Source organism: Benincasa hispida, chromosome 3 (genome assembly GCF_027475165.1).
Source record: "Benincasa hispida cultivar pf3 chromosome 3, pf3_genome.v1.1, whole genome shotgun sequence".
In the NCBI taxonomy this organism is placed as follows: domain Eukaryota; kingdom Viridiplantae; phylum Streptophyta; class Magnoliopsida; order Cucurbitales; family Cucurbitaceae; genus Benincasa; species Benincasa hispida.
The window spans coordinates 70,359,770-70,382,489 of record NC_143480.1 but is presented as its reverse complement, the minus strand read 5'-3'; the positions used below and the strand labels follow the sequence as shown (position 1 = coordinate 70,382,489).

The window sequence follows — 22,720 nt, the reverse complement described above, 5'->3', positions numbered from 1 at the left end:
TAAAGTAGCATGATAAGTTAATTTGAAACGTTCAAATTAGAATCAAATGGAATTGTGTAAAATTAATTTAATATTGGATATTAAATTAATTAGAATTATTAAATTGTTTAAATAATTATTAATTTTATTAGAAAATTAATTTATGGAATTAATTTGTAAAATTAATCAATTTTTATTTTAGAAATAAAATATGATTTTAAAATCATTTAGTATTTTGGAAATTAAAAAAAAACACAAAAAGGAAAAATTGGATTTTTCCAACTTCATCTTCAACTAGCTCACAAAGAACTCATTATCTTCAATCTTCAATAACTCCAAGCATGAGCTGCATCCCATGCGGGATGCAGCAAATCTCTTCGCATGATAGTTGGCAATATATTGAAGAGATTGGAGTGAAGTTGAGGGGATTGAACCGATAGAATTTTAGCTAAAAAATCGGTTGAAGAAGGTGTTCTTCATTGGGATGCTACAGTGAGCATTCTCCAAATTCCCTTTCATTTCAGCTTATTTTGAGTCCTACAACTCAATCTAGAGCACCAAGAGAATAGTAGGGAAGATCTTGTGGTGGTTTGCATAAAGATTTGGAGGAATTTGCAGCTGGAAATCAAGTTTTCAACGGTTCTTCGAAGGTATGTCATGAAACCCATTAAATTATGTGTAGCATGTTTTCTTTTTTGCCAAAATTAATCAATTGGAGTGCTTATGGATCCTGGTTACTTTCGCTGCACGCTGGTACCTTCCAACAGACCGTGGTTCCAATTTCTTTGGATTAGCCTCAAGTACATGTGCTGGACAACCCCATATGCGAAAGTGACATAAACTAGCTTTACGCCCATTCCACAACTCCAAAGGTGTTCTCGCAACACTCTTGGAAGGAACACAGTTGAGTATATACACTGCAGTATCTACTGCAAAACCCCAAAACGAGTCCGGTAAGGAAGTGAAACTCATCATCGACCAAACCATATCCAACAAGGTTCTATTTCTCCTCTCCACTATACCATTATGCTGAGGTGTACCCGACGCTGAGAGTTGGGAAACTATTCCATGGTCTATCAAATAGTCCTGGAACCCCAAATCCAAAAACTCTCAACCTTGATCCGATCGAAGTGTCTTAATCCATTCGTCTAATACATTTTCAACTTCAGCCTTGAACTCTTTGAAATTTTAAAGGATTTAGACTTTCGTTGCATCAAATAAACATACCCATACCTAGAGTAATAATCAGTAAAGGTGATGAAATACTTATAGCCTCCCCCGGCTCGCACATTCATACGAACACAAAGGTTAGAATGTACTAACTCTAGAGGCTCTTTGGCTCGATAACCTTTTCTAGTAAAAGGTCTTTTAGTCATCTTGCCCTCAAGGCAAGATTCGCACAACGGTAAGGAATTTTCCTCTAACTCGCTTAGAAGTCCATTCTTCACCAACCTCTCAATCCTATTTAGATTGATGTGCCCTAATCGAAAGTGCCAAAGTTGGGCATTTTCTTTTGGAGAAACCTTTTGATGTTTATTTTGAGTTACAACAATTTTAAACATCTCTATGTTATGGAGGGAACTCGTTGCTAACAGACTTAGCACATACAAGTTATTTTCTAGATATGTTGTACAAATTTCAACTCCATCTTTATGAATAAACACTTTATTCAATTGAAATTCAAAAGTATATTTACACTGTAACAAGCATTTTACAGAAATTAAGTTCCTTTTCAACTCAGGAACTACATAAACATCATGTAAAACAAAAAATTTCTTTTGTAAAGTCAACTGGACTCCTCCCACTGCCACAACTGAGACAACGTGCCCAGTGCCTACTCGCATCGTCATCTCACCAGCCTCTAGCTGTCGCCAGGATCTAATCCCTTGAAAAGAATAATAAACATGATTAGTGGCACTGGAATCAATAATCCAAGCAGAATCATCATTCTCCACTAAACAAGTTTCCAAAACTAGTAAATCATATTTACCTTGTTTTGCTTTAGCCTTGGCCGGCTTCTTCTCCTTCAACCAGCGAGGACAATTCCTCTTCCAGTGCTTGTCCTAGTTGCACTGAAAACATTTTCCCTTGTCAATCGATGCTGAAAGCCTATCTCGCTAGGCGACAGGTTGTGGGTTAGTAGGTGCCTTCCCCTTCCCCTTACCACCCTTCTTCTTCTTCCACTTAATAGTGTTAGAAGTAGAAGGTACAGACTTTATTCCTGAGGTCGAACCACTATGGAACGTCTTTGAAGATGAAGCAACATTTGCCTCACCTTCCCTCTTCTCCTTACTTTTCAGTAAGGATTGAAATGTCTGCAACTCGTTGAGGAGAGTTGTAAGGGTATAGTTTACTTTGTTCAGAATCGCATTGTTGACAAAGTGCAGGAAATTATCCGACAACGAATGCAGGATAATACTAACCTGGCTGCCCTTATCGATCCTAGAACCATTCATCTCCGCCACATTGAAGTGGACCATCATGTTAAGCACGTGTTCATGAATAGAGGTGCCTTTCTACATTTAGGAGTTGAAGATGCTTTTAAGAGCCGCGTGCTTGAGCTGTCCAAACGATTGTTCGAACATCCCCTACAGGGACTCCATGATCTCACACACTGAGACCATGGGCTCATGCTTCTTGGCCAATACATCGTTAAGATTGGCTAAGATATAGGCTCGAGCCTTCTCATTCGCCCGTGTCCAACCCTCATAAGCCTCCAGAACATTTCGAATGGCATTAGGAGGTGGAATAGAAGAACACTCCTCTGTAAGGACAAACATGAGATCATTAATTATTACTATTGTTGTGATCGTGTGTTTCCAACTAGCGTAATTCTCGCCAGTCAGTTTATCGGCATTAAGTAGAGCTAATGTGGCGATGGCCATTAAAACGTCGCTGAAAACAGAATAAACTTAATAAGTCTATGCAAAACCACTTTTTAACACCAATTTTAGTTTTAGCAAAATAGTTTCCAAGTACCCTAAGTGAAAAGACTTCTATTTAGCAATGATGCCCCAGCGAGGCAGGACAAACGTCTTCGGTGGGGTGATCAAATGCCCTTTCACTGGGATGAGACACTCTCAACCATTAGGCAGAAACAACTCTTGTAATTGCACCTAACAGTCACCATGCATTCGGTCCCAAACTGTTAACCCTTAACATTTCCGCGTAAGTGTAACCCCTCGTTTTCGGCCCTAGAGTCCTGCCCTAATGCGCCCACCATAAGGAAAAAGTAGAGTAGGACACGAGACTAAAGCGACCTTATCCTATACAGGAGATCAAATAAAGAAATGTGCAAAACTACCATCCTATATGGGGACACTCCCAGGGTGCCTCGAGGTGATGCACAAAAATTTTATCCAACCTAACGAGAGAAACCGTGGAATATGCCGTCGTACGTCCTACTACCACTTACTATGAACATTCTCTCCATCCACCTTGATATTGGCCTACCCAAACACCATCCTTTAGGGGGACACTCCCAGGGTGCCACGAGGCCGAGGATAGATCTCACGGTGTGGACAATAAAGGAAGAAACGTAAAGAGGTTTAAATGAAGTATCAAATACCCTAAGTACCTCCCACTGAATGTTCTACCTAGGGGTTCATTAACTTAGACCATCTGGCTACTGATTTTAATCTAAGTCAGTTTAATTTGCCCAAAAACAACTCTTGTCTTTGAAATTAAACAAGTTCAAGTAGTCGCATTAAACTCTTTAATGGGCTGTCCTCAAATTTGCATGCATGCATCAAATCTATCTAATGCATCTTTCCATGTAGGTTCCCAGGTAGGGGTGTTCTGTTTCCGTCACTTTAAATACCCCAGCTTAGACAGAACCCGCCTTAGACAAAAGGTCCCTTATAGATAGATTTGCTACACTTCAACCTTTTATTAGTTAATTTAATCCTATTAAATTGATTAAAAGATTAAATCCTAGGTTGCTAATCTTATTAGAACTGTGATCTTAGGTCTATCTCCACCAAGTTTTAAAACACTTTTAAAACCATGATTCAAACCTAAGTTCGCATGCATGTCTTTCTTATAGATTTTAGTTCTAATTTCCTTATAACTCGTATAAAAGAAATAACTAAAACCATACACATTACAATACAACTAGGTATTTATAACACTTATAAATTTAACCTATGTGTCATGCTTCATGCAATGTCCATTCATTACTATATATAACTTTTATATGCATGTAACGAACCAAGAAAACATGCTTCTATACACCCTTATACTATAACACTTATAATATAAAGATGATGCATGTCTATGCTTAATGTATGCATAAATACACTTTGAATTTACAGACTCAATAGCAAGTTAATATGCCCAAAACGTAGGGGCCCTTACAATTAACTTTGAATGTAAAAGAATTTAAACAACCAGAGGCTTCATCCCAGAAAACTCCATTAATGCACATCCATATAACTATTTAACAATTAAACAGAGTGCAGACATGCTTTACCCACCGAGAAAGTAAATGTTATTCTTTGCATCAATGAATTTGGAATATTAGAACTTGTCTCTAATACCAATTGAAGAATATCTTATCGAACAGTACCTCTAAGCAGAAGCAAGATCGTTTGAAACTCATTGTGATAGAATTACCGCATTCATAATCAAACATACTCGTGATGCATTTAACAACAAATTACGACATGCTTTGAAACTTTAACTACAACAAGAGAACGAGATACATACCAGTTGAAGAACTCTTCTTCACAGAAATCTCGCTCTCGTCCAGGAAGCCAATCTCCCTCTCGCTGAGATTGTCAAGGCAATCGTCCACCAAGTTGCTATCGTCTACCCACGAACGGACTCCTCACGAACAAGGCAACAGGGGACATCAGCACTCGAAACCCCCAGTATTCTCAGAGTGAGAATACAGGAGGTGTGGGCTCTGTTGGGTTTGGTAGAGGAAAGGAGGAAGGAACGATCGTTTACCATGACCAAGCAAGTGGGAGATATCAGATGTCTATCGTATAGATGGATGCTTGATCGTTTAGGTAAAGGTACACGATAGTGTAGTAAAAGGGGCTTGATCGTATAGAGGATCGTTTAGTAACGCTCGGGCGCGTGATTGCTTAGATAAAAGTTAGACGATCGTTTAGGTAATTCTATGCGATCGTTTAGGAAATGTGCGCGTGTACACAATCGTTTAATAAACGCTGAGTTGTCGTGTATGCTCTCGGTTTGCTAGGCGATAGGCAATGTACTCAATTCGCAAGCGAATATCTAATCTTTTGCAAAATGAAAACAATTTTCATTTTATTCTTCAGTTACGAAATTGAATGCAACCTCCCACTATCTCATTCAGTTACGGAGAAAGAACCGCAAACAACTATCCCATAATTGTTAAAAAATAAATATAATCATATTATATTTATAACCTATGGTTTAATATCACATCATATGCAATATATGAACCATAGTCCTTTTCTCCTCCACTAGATATAAATCATATTTATATCCTTTTCCTCCAATTAATGTATCTCATACATTATGTCAACCATATCATATATAATTGACTAGTTCAATCATATCATATATAATCGAACTCCCTCTTGTCAATTTGAACATTTCAAACTGACCAAAAAACTGATTCTCAACTTGAATCCATTGAGCTACTAAGGGGATCTTATAGAACTATGGCTCGAAGCTTCAACGGTACGTGAATAGCTGACTAAACTCTTTAGCCACGAGATCCACCATCCGTTAACTTCCAGGCATTCCACTAAAGACCGACAGCTGCACTCTTCTCACCACAAATATATTTCTGTGTTCATCAGATATAACTAATCAATAGTACGATAACCCTTCACAGATGCTCATAAGTACAATTGGGCCAATTTACCATTTTACCCCTGTAATTACATCTAACTCTTTGAGTACCATTGATCCTTTTAATGAACAACACAACATAGTCCTACTATTTGTAGACACCTTTCGGGCCATGAGAAGGTGAGTGGCGCCACATCGTCAAGCCTCAGAATCAGCCCTTAAGGGAGCAATCTATCTACTTACTCCTTCTTCGGGGAAGGAGAGAATTCCATCTTGTGTAACTGAGTTCCTAGCTCCCAAATCAGACGAATCCTCAAAGTGGTAGGTTTGAGTCGGCGATCTGGCCACTCAAACCCATGCAAATCAAAGGACCGCCCTCAAAGGCAGGAGTTCCTAACTCACTCAGGATTGAGGTCAACGATCATTTAGTGCGCGTTCCTACCATGCTACGAGTATCCCATACTCAATGATCATTTACCTCCATCGTTTACACGATCGAGTAGCCAATACAACATGACCGAGTAAACTCTTTACTCGATTGTTTAGCATCAGCCATATGATCGTTTAGTAAATGCTACACGATTGAGTTAGAACTTTTCTACTCGATCATTAAGCTAAATTTAAACTATCATTTAGCCTAAGCTACATGATCTGACCAACCTTTGGTCTTCTTCTTCCTCGAAGTACACTACATTTACATGCCTTGAAGCTTCATCACAAGCGACTTTTATAGACTCAAACACTTTAAATACAGACTCAATAGAAAGTTAATATGCCCAAAAACATAGGGGCCCTTACAATTAACTTTGAAATGTAAAAGAAAGCAAGAAAAAGAGGCAATCATCCCAGAAACTCCATTAATTCACATCCACAAATACATTTAACACTTAAACATTATGTAGACATGCTTAAAACCCATCAAGAATGTAAATGCAGTTTAATACATCAATGGATTTGGAATATTAGAACAACCTGGCTCTGATACCAATTGAAGGATCTCTTATTCAAGAGAACCAGTGAGCGGAAGCAAGATCTTTCTAAGCCCATTGTGAAAGATTAAAACATTAACAAATGTACAACTACAGTTATGCATTATAGAGAAAATTATAGCATGCTTTCTTTATTTAAATACAAAGGGAATCGAGTGGCATACCTTTGAAAAAATCTTCTTCACGTATTCCCTCGATCTACACTGGTCAAGCGTCCTAGTAAAGTCTAAACGATCACGAACGCAACGAACACGTAGTGTAATCACGAACTGTCTAATCCTCGAATGGCAACCCTCGACACTACCACTCGATTACCTTGGTATTCTCAGAGTGAGAATCTAGGAGGAGTGGGTTCTGTGTGAAATGGTAGAGGGATGCTCCCAAGGCACTAAGAGGCCAAACATGAATCTCATGGTGTGAACATTCAGGGAGAAACGTGAGTGCAATCATTGACATATCAGATACATCTTTTCCTCCCACTGAGTATTTTATAACTTAGGGTTTAGTTTACTTAGAAAAAACACGGCTAAGAATTTTAACTAAGTCACTTTTTAGGTTTGCCCAAGAGTAACTTTTACCTTGGATAGTTGACACAACTTTTGATCATCATCCATTAAACTCTTTATTGGAGTCTTTGACCAACAGTCGCATGCTTGCAGAAAATCTATCTAATTCACCTTTTCAAGTAGGTTCTCAGGTAGGGGTGTTTCGTAAGCTTAATAACCCTAACCTAGACAGAACCCGCCTTAGACAAAAGGTCCTTTATAAATAGATTTGATACAATTTTAATCTTTTATGCTAATCAATTTAATCCTATTAAACCGATTTAAAAAGATTAAACTTAGGTTGCTAATCTCATTAGAACCATTTGAACTTAGGTCTATCTCAATCCAATTTTAAAACCCTTTTAAAACATTGAGTTCACCCTAAGTCCGCATACAACTCTTTCTTATCGATTTTAGTTCTAATTTCCTTTATAACACTTACAACAGAAACAACTAAAACCAACCACAATGCAAAGCTAAACACATACAAGGCATTTATAACGCTTATAAACAGCCTAAGTGTCATGCTCAATCCATTGTTCATTCATTCCTACTTTTTATATAACACTTATACAAAATAGCAACGAAACAAGTAAAACATGCTTCCATACATCCTTATACTATAACGCTTATAATATAAAGATGATGCATGATAATGCTCACTGCATGCAAAAATATAACTCTTATATTTTCATGATGTATGCATATGCTTTCATGTAATTTCTTCATGCTAGATTATAACACTTATAAACATGATGCATGAATAATTGCACAACCTAAGGTGGGTTTTAAATCTAAATGTCAAACACTTTGCCATATAAATACCATACATCACATGTATAAAAAACAAATGATGATGAACCGGGTGAAATTGCCTCAAAATCCTAAAAAAAAAAAACAAGCTAACTATTACAAAACAAAGGAGCCTCCAGTTCAAACAGACAAACTGGGTGTTGAACCATCCGGTCGAAGTCCGCATGTCTCTGCTGATCATGTACCAAACTCCCCGTGATCGTCTACACAAAAGAAAAAATGCTTTGCTTAATCGTTTACCTACGCTTTGAGAGCTAAATGATCGTTTAGCAACGATCGTGTACCTCTTACTATGCGATGAAGCACAAGGTACATGATCGTCTAGCGTGTCGCGCACAATGCAAGCCTTATACGATCGTCTAAAAGACTACGATGCGGTGAAGCACCATCGTCTAAATGATCACTGAGCGAGCACTTTCGTATCATATACTGCATGATCGTGTAGGTAGTAACTATGCAATAAGCATGCTAACTACACGATCGTTTAGCGCACGACTTCTTCTAAACGATAAGCATCCTATGCTCCCACTACGATCGTCTACCTCCAGCATCTACGCAATTAGGCAACCAACAGTACGTGATAGAGTAAACGATTTACCCTATTGTTTAGCATTAGCTAAACAATCGTTTAATAAATACTACACGATCATATAGAAAAAATTATGCAATCGTTTAGTTAAATCCTAACGATCGATTATTGAGGCTACACAGCACGACCAACTCTTGGTCTTCTTCTTCGTTGAGAATCACATTTCCATGCTTTGAAACTTCATCACGAACGACTCGACTAACTCAAACACTTTAAATTACAGACATGTTAATTATGCCCAAAAACAGGGCCTCTACAAATTAACACTTTGTAATTAAAGAAAGCTTTAAACAGAGACAATTAAACCCGTAAACATCCATCAACGCCATCCACAAATGTATTTAACTATTAAACAAAAATGCAGAAAACCCATCGCGACTGTAAAAGAAGTTCAAAACAGAAGTGAAATTTGGAATATCAGAACAACCTGTCTCTGATACCAATTGAAGGAAATCGGACATGAGGATTTTCATGGGCAGCAGAAGAATCATTCCAAATTTCAATCGTATATGAACATTAATAATTACAGTACACAAACGAAAACAATAGGCTATGCGGAAAGTAGAAATTACAACATGCTTTAATACACGATCAAGGGAAGAATTCACATACCTTTGAAAACTCATTTTCAACACCCTTGATCACGAATGCTCGAACAACCAGCAACACTGCAACACTCAAACGCTCGTACACCACGAATTTTACACTGTACAATCACAACGAACTTGAACACCGCAATCTCCAAGTCACGAACACCCTGAACATCACGAACGGCCTCCACAGAACCACGACTGTGTCGAGTTGAGTATGACACCACCAAAAAGGTTAGCTTGGTATTCTCAGTATGAGAATCCAGAGTGTTGGCTCTATGTGGACTTGGTTAGAGGCAGAGACCGAAGAAGAACAATCTTGTAAACGATTGAGCAAGTGGGAGATGTCAAAGCCTATCGTACAGGACGATGCCCAATCATTTAGTAAAAGCTATGCGATTGTTTAGCTCATCGGCCCGCTAAGAGTCTATTGTATAGAAACTTTCCACGATTGTCTAGTCTTTTCAAGCTGTCGTTTAGAAAATCTTATTTACTTGACAAACTTTCCATGAGTACTTTCCGAGAATGAAAAAATCTTAAATCAACATTTTGAAAATCTTACTAAAATTAGGAAAATATTTTTCTTTTTATCTCATGGTTACCATGAAACAACTAATAACCTCCTACTCAATTGGTTATTATAGAAAAAGTGATAATTATCCAATAATTAATATTATTATAAATATAAATGATAACCAACTTACCATACTATATTTATAACCTATAGTTTTAATATTTCATCTCATGAAACATATAAACCATAACTCTTTTTCTATTCCATGGTCTTAATGTAAATCTCATTTACATTAACCCTTCACTAGATGTATCACATACATCATATCGATCATATCATATATAATCGAATTACCTCTAGTCCATTTGAACATTTCAAACCAATACCAAGAACTGATCCTTAACTTGAATCCATTGAGCTTCCAAAGGGACCTTATGGACCTGTAGCTTGAAGCTCCAACGGTACGTGAATAACTGACTAAACTCTTTAGTCACGGGATCCACCATCCGTTAACTGCCAGGCACTCCACTAAAGTTCGACAGCTGAGCTCTCCTTACTATAGATATATTATGTGTCCATCTTAACCAATCAATATTACAATAACCCTTCACAGATCGCTATTATGCCGCTGTAGTTACATCTAACTCCTTAAGTACCATTGATTTCTTTGATGAACAGAAGTCATAGTTCTACTATGACTAAGTCCTCTCTTCCAAAGAAAAGCTGTGGCTACTATGTTCAAGCCCTGGAATCAGCCCTTAAGGGAGCAATTTATCTACTTACCCCTGCTTCGGGGAAGGAGTAAATTTCATCTTGTGTAACTGAGTTCTCAGCTCCCAAATTAGACAAGTCCCCAAAAAGATAGGCATGTTAAGTTGGCAATCTGGCCACTCTCACCCATACTAATCAAAGGACCACCCTCAAAGGTAGGAGTTCCCAAAACACTCAAGATTAAGGTTATGTCATATATGGTCGTTTAGGTGAGATGTAAGTCTCCAGTATCAACGGCGTTATATACAGAGACGAATCATCTCATGGTCCGGTCTTATACAAACTCTTTGTATAGGATACCCTCGCTCGCATATCTCCACATGAATGGTCAGGATCTATCATTTGTAGTAGTTCACAACACTTGTAAACCTTTACAAAGCGAGCCATATCCGTAGGTCACCAGGATTAGATATCCCACCTTAATCCTTATACTACAGACCTATTTAGGTTCTCACTTAAGGCATGATCCACTTGTATATCTCATATCCATATTTAAGTTTACATACAATAACCATGGAGCTTTGTTTATTGGATATGAGTAAATGCAAGAATGAAATAACTTTTATTTTATTCATAACAATGTGTATAGTACAAACTACGAGACTCTGGAGCATTAGGACACCAATCCCAATAATGTTACCTATGGTCATCCTAGTGAAATGAAAGTCTCTATCATGAACGACATTATATAACGAGACTAAACATTTTGTGGTCCGGTCTTATACAAACTCATTTGTATAGGATACCTCCATTCACATATCTCCACATGAATGATCAGGATCAGACCATCTGTAGCACTTTACAACACTTGTAACATCTATAAAGAGGGTCGTATCTATAGTGTCACCAAGTTAAGGTTTCCCTCCTTTATACATATACTATAGACCATTTAGGTTATCACTTAAGATATGATCTACTTGTATGTCTCCACATACATGCTTAAGTTACAACGATAATCAAGGATCTTAGTTTATTGGTTTGTGGTTAGTGCAACTAAAATATCTCATATTTCATAGACAATAGTGAAGAAAATATCTCATATTATTACATCACAAATATTTGTTCATATATGTGTTTACAAACTACAAGACCCTACGAGATTTAGGGCTTCAACCCCAACATGGGCATCCTAGTGAAACATTGGTTTCTTCAAGTAATCGTGTTTTAAAGAGAAACCAATCATTTCACAGTCTAGTCTTGTATCAACTCTTTATACAGGATACCCCCACTCATATGTCTCCACATGAACAATATGGCTCATATTGTCTGTAACATTTACAACTCATGTAACATTTATAGGGGTCGTATCTGCAGTGTTACCAGGATAAGACACCCAACCTTATTCATTTACTGTAGATCTTTTAGATTATAACATGAACATGAACCACTTGTATGTCTACCACTTACTGTTCAAGTGACATCACATAACCTTGGATCTTAGTTTATTGGATTAAATAAATGCAGTCTGGATGATAATAAAATACCTCTTATTTTATTCAATATATAATTCATTTTTACAAACTATAAGATATATGAGATTTAGAATACCAAATCCAACAGTTCGGTTATAGTAGGACTATAACTAATTGTTCATTAGAGAGATTAGTGGTACTTAAGAAGTCAAATATAACTACAAAGGTAAAATGGTAATTTTGACCCACTTGTACTTACGAGGAATTTGTGAAGGTCAACGCACCGTTGATTGATTATATCCAATGAATACAAAAATATATCTATAATGCGAAGAGTGCAATTTTCGGTCTTTAGTGGAGTGACTAACAGTTATTGAAGGTTGATTAATTTAACTAAAGAGTTTAATTAATTAATCAAGTATCATTGGAACTTCAATTTATAAGTCTATAAAGTCATCTTATTAGCTCAATTAGGATTAATGAGAATTGAATTAATTTTGGATTAATTTGAATTGTTCAAATTGTTAAAGAAAATTAATTAATTGTGTGAGATATAATCAATATAATGAATGTGATCTATTATAATATAAAATTTTAATGAGAGAAATAAATATTTGAATATGATTCAAATATTAATTATATGAATATAATTCATATAAAAACTATTATTGATATTAATCCTATAGGTTATATGAGAGTTTAATAAACCATGCGATATAATAAACTATAGATTATATGTTATATGAGATATAACATATAGTATGATTTTATTTATATTAAAGTTAGTTTAATATAATTTGTTTTATTTTTTGAAATTTTGAATTTCAAATAAATGAGAGGGAGTTAGTTTTGTAACTCCCCTCTCTTCCCCTTAATCTCTCAAGAACGTGAATTTAGTTTGATGATTTTTTTTATAGAGAATAAAAAGCTTCATCTTCTTCCTTCTTCCAGGTTCTTTGAACTCACAGTGATCTCTGTAGAAATAATTCTCTCATCACAAAAACTCTTCTCCCTACCAAAATTAATTTAAAGAAGCCTACAACTCTGTGTGGTTCTCATCCTAGAGAATAAGGAGGACTCCTTGTAGTGGTGTTCCTTTGGGTGGCTGTGTTGCTGCATTGATAAGACCCGAAGAAGAATCGAGTTCCTGCTGTGAATTGGGAAAGAAAATGTGAAGGTAGTAACCTTCAAGGGCGAGTTCTTGAATTCTTAATTTTCCTCTGAATTTCACAATGTTAATAGCATGCTTAATGAATTTTGCTTATCGTTTTTCATCCTCTGAATTATTCGATGTTCTGTAAAATGAATATTGAGACTCAATCAAATTCACATGCTTCTGCTGTGGTTATTCCAAACCCTTCACCTACAAATAAAGAAAAAAAAAAAAAGGAAAAACCGAAAGAGAGAGAAAAGTTGCCATGGCCCAAGGCCGACCAATAGCAAAAAGAGAGAAGGAACAAGGACTATCAAACCAACATTGTGGTTGGCAGGAACTAGATCAAGAGAAACAAGATTTTCTTGGTGGAACAAGGCCGAACCGAAGTGTCAGCAAGAGAGAGGTGGCTCACAACACGAAGAAAAGAGTTTACAACATAAGAATGATGATAATTTCGAGGAATTACACAACAACGTTTGAAAAGTTAGAAGTCAAGAGAGGAAAAAAGAAACAAGTAGTTCCTTACAGAAAAAGGGAAAAGAGCCTACTAAAATCCTTGAATCCTGTCAGAACTGAATAATAAGAACTGTCAGGGCCCAAAGCAAGTTTGTTTCCATTTGTACATGGAAGTAGGATTGTCGACGTCAACCTCTTCTTTCGGATTAAGGTAGTAAAAACCTCTCCTAAAGTAGGGTTATGATTTAAAATTAGAAAAGTCAAATGGCAAGCAAACACTAGGTAAATAAGGAAAATTGTAAAGGGAAGTAAAGAATACCGAAGGCCACAACAACAAGAAAAAACATACAGGCTAACTTCGCTCATAAAGGCATGAGGATGAAACTAAATTAGGAAATGAGTTAAAATCGATGACGGTTTAGTTAATATTCCCCATTAAAGCTCATAAGTATGGATAAACTTCACAATTGACAAAAGAAGAGCTAAGTTCGTATGCTCATACATTCATTAGAAAAGAAGGTAAACAATAAACATTATACTTAATGATGCTTAATTATAGTGGATGCATGCTCCAAACCTAGCTAGAACCTAAAAAAGGAGACATTTGAACACCTCCCATGACCCATGGCTAGGGATAACCCCAAAAATGCATGTGGGGTCGAGTTCAATATGTTCATACTTGCAAAGATAGGAAATAACAAGTATGGTATAAATGCTAAGTGCCAAGTTTCTTTTCGAAATGAAGAAAAGTGCGCCCAACTAATTAAGTGAGAGCATCTAACAATGAGTGTTTTCCATTAATTGAGCTTCGATGGCCCCAGTTCTCACAACGGGTTGACAGATGTGCAAACAATGGTTACGAAAAACCAAACACCAAAAGTGGCATAATGTAAAAGAATCAGACTCCAAAGACCAAAGCTACAAATAAAATATACTTATTTGTAGCCTCTAACTTAGGAGTATGGGGTTAATGTCGAGGGTAAAACTGTCTAGAGAAACTTGGCAAAGGTTTAATCGATCAAGGAAAGGTCGCTTAAGTTCAATGCAACAAGTAAAACCCAAATAAAAGGGACTAATAGAAGAGGGAGTTGAAACCCATTACAAGCTGCTCGACCTCAGCTTGGGCTAAGGTCGAGCCTAGTAGATTAACCTAAGACTTAACGCACCCAAGCTGATCAATCCAATAAACCCTAGAAATCCTCCGAGATGGACATAGAAACATGTTTCTAAAAGGATTAGGTCACAAAACCCTTAAGTAGTCCATGAGAGCTTCATAAGAAAGTAAGTTTTAAATATTGTAGTTTACACTTCTATTTTTGATTTGTGACTAACTTAAGCATTAAGTTTTAAATATTGTAGTTCTACACTTCTATCTTTGATTTGTGACTAACTTAAGCATCAAGAGTGGACGTGGTATTTGCCACCCCATTGTGTAATCTATTCTTTTTCGTAGGATTATCGCTCTCTTCATGCAAATAAATTTATCGTTGATGTCAAAAATTCGCCAGGTACACCTTCCTTCATTTTCAAATTCAAAGAGATTTAGAAAACAGTAGACCATAAATCACTCTTTAAAGATGAAAAGTACTAAAAAAAAAAAATGAATAGACACTTCCAAACCTGAACTCTTTGTTTTACTTGGTTGAAGTATCTTTTGAGGAGGTAGACCTTTACCTCAATAATGGCACATACGTAAGGACTTTACAGTAATTTCACATCGCATAAGCTAAAAATTTGAGGTTTCAAAAGAGAAAAGGAAAAATAAAAAGATCCCGCTCTTGCTAGAAATTTGAAATTCAAACCACAAAATTTGAAAAACCAGAAATGGCCACGTGTAATGAATTTTGCAAAAAAATTGAAAATGGGTTTAAGTAGCGCCCAAATTTCCGCATTTGAAATTTGCCCAAATTTTCGCTTTCTCTCAAAGCAGCTTCATCTTCTTCCCTCTCATTTTTCAACTGAGCGTCTCACAGAAGACCGCCTCCCACCAATCCAACGCCATTGTTTTTGGGTCAAAGGTTCCATTGAAGCCCACTGGAATTTCACGGTATGAATGAGTTCCATCTTCCTTTTCTCCATTTCATTTTTTTTTTTTTTTTTTTTTTTGAAGAATGTAGAAATGAAATGTAGGTTTTCTTGTTAGTTTTGGTTTTAACTGAAAGATTCTGAGTTCTTGTTACTGTAGACTTAGATTCGGGCTTCCTCTTCTCTGAAATGATTGTTTTCTTGCTTCTTCCTTTTGAAGTTCCATAATGTCGGAAGCAAGGGATAGATTGGAGAGGCAAGTGGACCATGCCGAGGTATTTGCTCGTCGGAGATCGGAAGGTATATTGGACGAGCAAGAAATGAATTCTCATTTGATAGGTACTCCGATTGCGCGCCCCACAACGACGACTACTGCTCAACAAAGACCTACGAATCCCGGCCCTGGTGGAGGTGGTGCGAATCTGAGACGGGCTTTTGGTTCTCCCATTTCTGGTGGAATTGGGCGCAATAGATTTCTTTACAGATCTCCAGTGTTGAACCGCGAGAATACGGCGGCTGGGAGTTCCCGGCGGAATAGATCTCGGGGTAGGAACAGTGTGTTACCGATTTGGTACCCAAGAACCCCTCTCCGCGATATAACTGCAGTTGTGAGGGTAAATGACTAATTCACCTGTTACTTTGATATTGTTCTGATAAATCTTTCAAGGTTTTGTTCTGCTTTACTTACATTTTGTGGATTACTTGGATATAATACCTGAATTTGATTCATATTGTTTATAGCAAACCTATTCTCATTGTTATCACATATTGTCTCTGGTATGCATATACGTACTCCAATAGCTGTAAGATTTGTTCTCTGATACAGACATTTGTTTGGGTTTGTTCTAATTTGAATTTGCTTGATCTTCGGGAAACCCCTTTTGATTTTTTTGGTGCAGTTGTGATCTTGTTTCTGTTTTTCAGTTGGTAAGCATTTGCTTTCACTTGATTTTAATTGAATTGATTTTTAACCGAAAATGTTATTGCATCTGTCTAATCCTTTTTTGTGAATCCTCAGATTGGATCACTTTCCTTTCTCTTTAAGTTAATTAATCAATTAATTTTCAGTGTTTTTAAGCTATGTACTACCTACCTGTTTGTCTAAAAAGAAGATTCTTTTGGTTTTATAACATCCATGCTCAATGATTTCATATGGAACATCAACAGTCTGGATAATGAGTTCCTGTCCACCATTAATTAAAGTTAACATAATTCATCTCCATTTTTAGTTTTTATATTCAATGTTTTCTTGGATTCCAATTGGTTTTTAAGCTTCATTTTCACTTGTTATTAGAACTACTTTTTGGTGGGCTCAATATTCTTCGGCTGGTTACTAGGATGTTGTGACTAAGCAGTCCAATCAACATTTTGGGCCTATGTTAATGCTGTAATTTTGAAGTCAAATCGCTGATTCATTTGCCAATGAAGTTTTAAAATTCTGATTGCAATATATATTAACACTGATATTATCGTTTCTTGTGGGACATGTACAGAATACTTGTTAAGCATATGTTGACACTTGTAAATTATTTGACCTGACTTTTTCAATGTATTAATTCATTTATTTTGTTTGAAAAGTTTAATGGATAAAAAAATATATAATTTGAGTGAAAAATATCAAATTTATTTTTTCAAGTATCTAGGTGCATATATATTGACCTTAAATTTGTTAAGATCATAAAATTCTAGTAACTTGATGTAAGACATTATACACCACTCTTTCTCAGATACCCTCATGCACAAAAGAAATGTATAAAGTAGATGAGCCATTGCCTTTTCTGTCCTCATTTTTCAGCTAATATCATATCACGTCATAATGCATCATGTCTTCTCTATGTCACGTGCTTGTGTCTATGCACCATCCATCTAAATCTTTGCTACTTTTTATGTTGATTCACTGATAATTTTGTTGTCAGTGGAAAACATTTCTCCCATTTTTTCACGTCTCCGAGGATTTCACTTGGGAATTCTCTTTTAGAAGTCTTCTTCCACTAATCAAAGTGAATTCTCTTTAAAGCATTGCATCTGGGAAGTCTTTGTATTAGTTCTTCAAGTTCCCATTTCCAAGTATTCTAACTTATTTTGCTGTATCCTGCATGTTGGCATTTGGATATTTAGTTACTGCTCCATGTCATTCAATATCACCTTTGTTTTTCCTATAAATTTCGTTTCCTAGTTTTTCATTTGAGGCAATTGAAAGGTCATTTAGTTATATCTTGTTCTTTTAATCAGGCAATTGAAAGGACAAGAGCTCGCTTGAGAGAAAATGAAGGCCAAGGAAGTGACAATAGTCCAGCTCCCTCGGACGAAAGAGCTTTAGAGTATACCGTATTGGTGGCAGGTGATCATCAAGAGCCAAGCATTTCTCTAGTCACCCCAAAACCAACTGTAGGCAAAGTTCGAAAGATTCTTCGTGGAATCGCGAATGAAAACACGGTAGGGGCCGAGACTCTCACTCCCCAGAAGAAGCTCTTGAACTCCATAGACAAAGTGGAGAAAGTAGTAATGGAGGAGTTGCAGAAATTGAAAAGAACGCCTAGTGCCAAGAAAGCAGAGAGGGAGAAAAGAGTTCGTACTTTAATGTCGTTTCGTTGATTCATTTCAACACGAAAAACACTCCCGGAATTCTTTTGGCAATCATCAGAATCAACTCAGGAACTTTTTGGATCAATCATCTGCTGATGATTATTACTTCGGTCAAGAGCGGCTGTTGATCAGAGGGAGGGGAGAAAGGGATCCTCATCTTCTGATGAGATCTCATCTCTGGATGACTATTATATGTTAGTTTCCTGTTAAAATGAATCCTTTTCATTTGCATAAACCATCTTTGCTTTTAGATGCTTAGTTTAGTAAGGGATTTTACAAATATATAGGCTATTTTGTTGATGTAAGGGTCTGCCTTTGTTTTACTACAGATATAGATAGATAAAAGCAGGCCTTTTCTGGGCGGTGGAAATGTTGTAAATAGAAATTTTATTCACTTTAGACTTGAAATTTTTGCCTTTCGAAATCCTTATAAGATAAAAACATTTTTGATTGGCTGCTATCATCAGGTTTCAATCTGATACATCTATCATCCAAGTTTTATATTATGTGTATGTATGTATATATACATCATATCTATTATTTTTTATGGGATAGTTGTAAATATAGGAATGAAGTCAAAATATTAGTAAATATAGCATAATGTAAACAAAATTACAAATGTGGCAAATTTAAATAATTTATTAGTGATAGATTATATTGTTAGTAAAAGTCTATTAGTTAAATCATATTGTTAGTAAAAGATAGAAGTTTATCACGATTATATTTACAATTCTTTTTTTCAAAGAAAATGTTGTTATACATTTAGTTATTATTGCAATTAGGTTTTATTTATGGATAGTAACCAATAAATCTAGTCAAATCACAAGGAAGATCAAACCCACTAAGGAAAAAAAATCAGAACTTAGTTACAATTTGAATTATCAATTCAAAGAGTTTTTGTAGTAAATAAAACATTATTTGAAATAATTTATTTTAAAAATCTTATCAATGAATTGTTGTAAACAAAAAGCGAAAATGTGGACAAAAGTTTCGGTGTAGAGTTCTTATTCAATTTTGATGGAATTAGATAAAAAAAAATAGGGTATTGCAATTGATACTATTTAAAAATAATAAAAGTGTATAATATTATTTTAAAAAAATTACAAATATAATCAAATCTATCAATGATAGATTTCTATCGTTGATAGACTCTTACTAGTGATATGTTCCTAATAATATGATCTATCAACTATTTAAATTTGACCATATTTATAAATTTTTTTACATTATCTTTGGTTCTAATGTCTATATTTATAATTGTTTCTTTTTTTTTTTTTGGTTGAAAAGGTCGGTGATAAAATCATAAGATGTCGGGAATAAAGATACTTTCAACCGATGCTCACATTACCTTCAGACCTAAAAGCAAGTTTTAAAACTATGTGCCCATTCTTCTCAAAATGGAATGACAACACAAATATCTAAAATTAAAGGGCTATTTTGAAAAAACGACTAAATGGCTTTTTATATTGTAAAATTGGCTAAGCGGGAAATTAACATATTGATTGATATAATCAAATGCACTATAATACCCTCTATTCCAAAATGGATTCAAAATTCCTAAAATTAAAAAAACCAAATTTCACTCCTAAATCTATGGTTAATTATATATATATAATCTAAAAACAGAAAATCAAAACAAACTAAATCTTGACTAATCATTTTCAATTCAAAATATTTCAAAAATGATAATTCTACAATTCAAAATATGAAAATATAGAGAAGTTATTTCAAATAATAAAATTGAGAAAATATTTATAAAAGATAGCAAAATTTTATAATCTATCCATGATAGATACTGATGGATACTACAAAATTTTATAATCTATAGATACTCATCATTGATAGATTATGAAGTTTTGATTATAGATATTTTGATTCATTTTTCTATTTTTGAAAACAACCAATTCAAATTATATTTTTCAAAATAAAAAATACAAAGTAAATAAGATTTAAAATTAAAAAACGTACACAAATAGTTTGGATTCGAAAGTATTTAGAATTTTCATCCAAAAATTTTCCTTCCATTATTTTCTCCCTTCCTTTATAGCTTAGAACTTGTCTTAAAAGGACAACTTACCCCTAAAGTATGGTTGGTAGTTGTAATTATATCTTTAAATTTTTAAAATTAAAAATTGAGTCCTCAAACTTATCTAAATTATAAAATTGGACGCTCAAAGTTACATAATTGTATAAATTATCTTGCTTATATAAGTTTCAGAATTCAATTTTTATCATTTGAGAGTTCAATTTTTATAATTATTGTAAATTTGAGGGCCTAATTTTAATATTTTAGAAGTTTAGAGGTCCAATTGTTATTATTGAATGTTTGAGAGTGTAATTGCAACTACCACTCTATCTTAGGGGTAGTTTTTACAATTTATCCAAAAAAAAGTTTCCGTACTAGAACAACATCTAAATCAATTCTTAGAACTAAAAATATCTTAAATTTTGTTTAACACTTATTTGCATGATTGATACCTTAAAATTTAAAAATCAATTCTTGAACTAAAAATACCTTCCATGTCTAACTTCCTTTTATGGTCAAGAAGAATTTATTACGTGACAAATCTCAAATTGAGATTGAACTTGAACATTTGAGTATACTGCATAACAAAATTATACATATATTCTTTCATGAATCAAGGCAGTATTTATATGAAAAAAAAAAAAGAAAAATGGTGGTTAGAATTTAGCATACCTGTAGATTAGTACTCGAATTTTAGACTTCACAAGCGTGCCAACAACATCAATCGTCGGCACCAATCTCTTCCTCAAATCATATTTCCATTCTCTAACAAAACAAAATCAACATTAAGAACCAAACTCAAGATCTCATAAACAAATTTCAAACATAAAGAAATGTTAATCACATAATTACTTCCTAAATATGCAGATTCTCCATATAGAAAAATCCAATTAACTTCGCATGAAGAGCTTTCTGAACATCTTGTCGATTCAAGTACTTTGCTACAATATCTCCCGCACACGGATCTTGATCTTCCTATCCAGCCTGCACGAAACATCAGATCAAACAACAATTTCAATTTTTAAATCACACAGCCAGAGCAAAAAAGCAAAAAAGAAAAAAAAAACCTAGAAATCCCAAGAAGAAGCCGATCACTTGGCCATAGATGAAGCTGTGGAGCAGAGTGGAGCGGAGAGGATCGGTGCGATTGAGATTGCCAAACTGCGAGGCATTGGCGGAGGGACAGACGTTACAAGCGGCGATATCGAAGTAGTTGATGATTGGAGAGAGCTCTTTGGAGACGTTAGCGGCGACAGAGATGCAAGCGGGAGAGAGGGAATTGGTGATTCCTTCGGTGACGAGACGAGAGACATTGCAGACGGAAGTGAGAAGGTTGAAGCTGTCATCGGAGATGAGGCCGTGAGACCACCAGTTTCGAACGCGTGCGGGCCTCGTTGCAAGCAATCGTAACAACAACGTCGCGCCTCTACCCCAACACTCGAGGTCTAAATTGTGTAATAGCGTTGCAACACTATCAATAGGGTCGCATATAAAATGAAATTTTAGCCATTTTAGAGCACCACTCGATTTTCTCTCAACTTTCTTAGCTTTTTGCACTCTTTCTCTCATTCTTTCCTTATCTTTGATACATCCATGATATTCCTTGATCAAATCTTGAAGGAGATACTACATTAAGGTAAGTAATTTAGTTTAATTTAGGTAGATTCTTAATTTTCTTGTTATGCTCTAAATCTTTTATAAATTCACATGTAGTTTCTTGAATGAGAAACAACTTTTATACATTGGATTTAAGAATTTTTGGCCAACTTTCTTTTATTCAATGAATGTTGAATTAAAGCATGTCTATATGCTTAATTCAATAGATCGTGGAAACATAAAGAAGTAGTGATTGGCTTAATCTCCTTCTCTTCATCTTCTGTGATTTCTCTTTGTGAAAAGAAACTCTCCCTGAGAAAAGTTCTCATCTTCTCCCTTGCTTCCTTTTCACCAAAAACAATCTCAGCGATCCCACAATTGTGCTGCGATTTCTCATCCTAGAGAATAACGAGGAAGCACTTGTGGTGGTGTTGCGCTTTTGATTTGTCGTGTTGATGCATTGGTGAGACTGGAAGGGAGATGCGTTGGTGAGACCGGAAGGGAGACGAAGATCTGTCCGCGATCGTGCTGTGATTTGGAGATGAAGATGAAGCGAGAAGACCAATATCTTCAAGGGCGACTTTTTTCACTATAGATAGCATGCTTAAAGAATATTGTTCACCAATTTCCATCCTCTGCTTTATATAAGTTCTATAAAATGAACTTTGAGACTCAATTGCATTCACATACTTCATGTTGTGGGTATTCGGAAATCCTTCTGAAAGGATATGAGACTTTTAAAAAAGTAGTTATTTAAAGAGCAAAAAGTGAGGGTTTAAAAAATTTTACGTGGAAAGGAAAAAAAATTAAGAGTAGGACGAAAAAAGGAATTTTGAAAAGAAATAAGAGCACAATGAGGAGTCAAAGATTCGATTTTTTTTTAAAC

General features: G+C 35.4%; 2 protein-coding genes across 2 annotated transcripts; one reads left to right on the top strand and one right to left on the bottom strand.

Annotated features, from left to right (window-relative positions):
* The first annotated feature begins 15,399 nt into the window (after positions 1-15,399).
* Positions 15,400-18,672, top strand: LOC120072935 (protein POLYCHOME). Its single transcript, XM_039025470.2, has 3 exons — positions 15,400-15,648; positions 15,847-16,240; positions 17,859-18,672. The coding sequence occupies exons 2-3, from the start codon at positions 15,854-15,856 to the stop codon at positions 18,219-18,221; spliced, it is 750 nt and encodes a 249-aa protein (XP_038881398.1). The 5' UTR covers positions 15,400-15,648; positions 15,847-15,853; the 3' UTR covers positions 18,222-18,672.
* Positions 18,673-20,736: 2,064 nt separating this feature from the next.
* LOC150037504 (uncharacterized) lies at positions 20,737-21,828 on the bottom strand. Its single transcript, XM_090312470.1, has 3 exons — positions 21,306-21,828; positions 21,091-21,222; positions 20,737-21,003 (listed from the first exon to the last, which is right to left on the bottom strand). The coding sequence occupies exons 1-3, from the start codon at positions 21,805-21,807 to the stop codon at positions 20,984-20,986; spliced, it is 654 nt and encodes a 217-aa protein (XP_090168596.1). The 5' UTR covers positions 21,808-21,828; the 3' UTR covers positions 20,737-20,983.
* Between the last annotated feature and the right edge of the window lie 892 nt (positions 21,829-22,720).

Excerpts from the sequence above, each read along its gene's own strand:
- LOC120072935 (XM_039025470.2), top strand. The coding sequence starts at position 15,854 with ATGTCGGAAGCAAGGGATAGATTGGAGAGGCAAGTGGACCATGCCGAG. Across the intron at positions 16,241-17,858 it reads ATATAACTGCAGTTGTGAGG|GCAATTGAAAGGACAAGAGC; the intron begins GTAAATGACTAA and ends TCTTTTAATCAG.
- LOC150037504 (XM_090312470.1), bottom strand. The coding sequence starts at position 21,807 with ATGAGAGAAAGAGTGCAAAAAGCTAAGAAAGTTGAGAGAAAATCGAGT. Across the intron at positions 21,223-21,305 it reads CTTCTTCTTGGGATTTCTAG|GCTGGATAGGAAGATCAAGA; the intron begins GTTTTTTTTTTC and ends TGTTTCGTGCAG. Across the intron at positions 21,004-21,090 it reads AGAATCTGCATATTTAGGAA|AGAATGGAAATATGATTTGA; the intron begins GTAATTATGTGA and ends TTGTTTTGTTAG.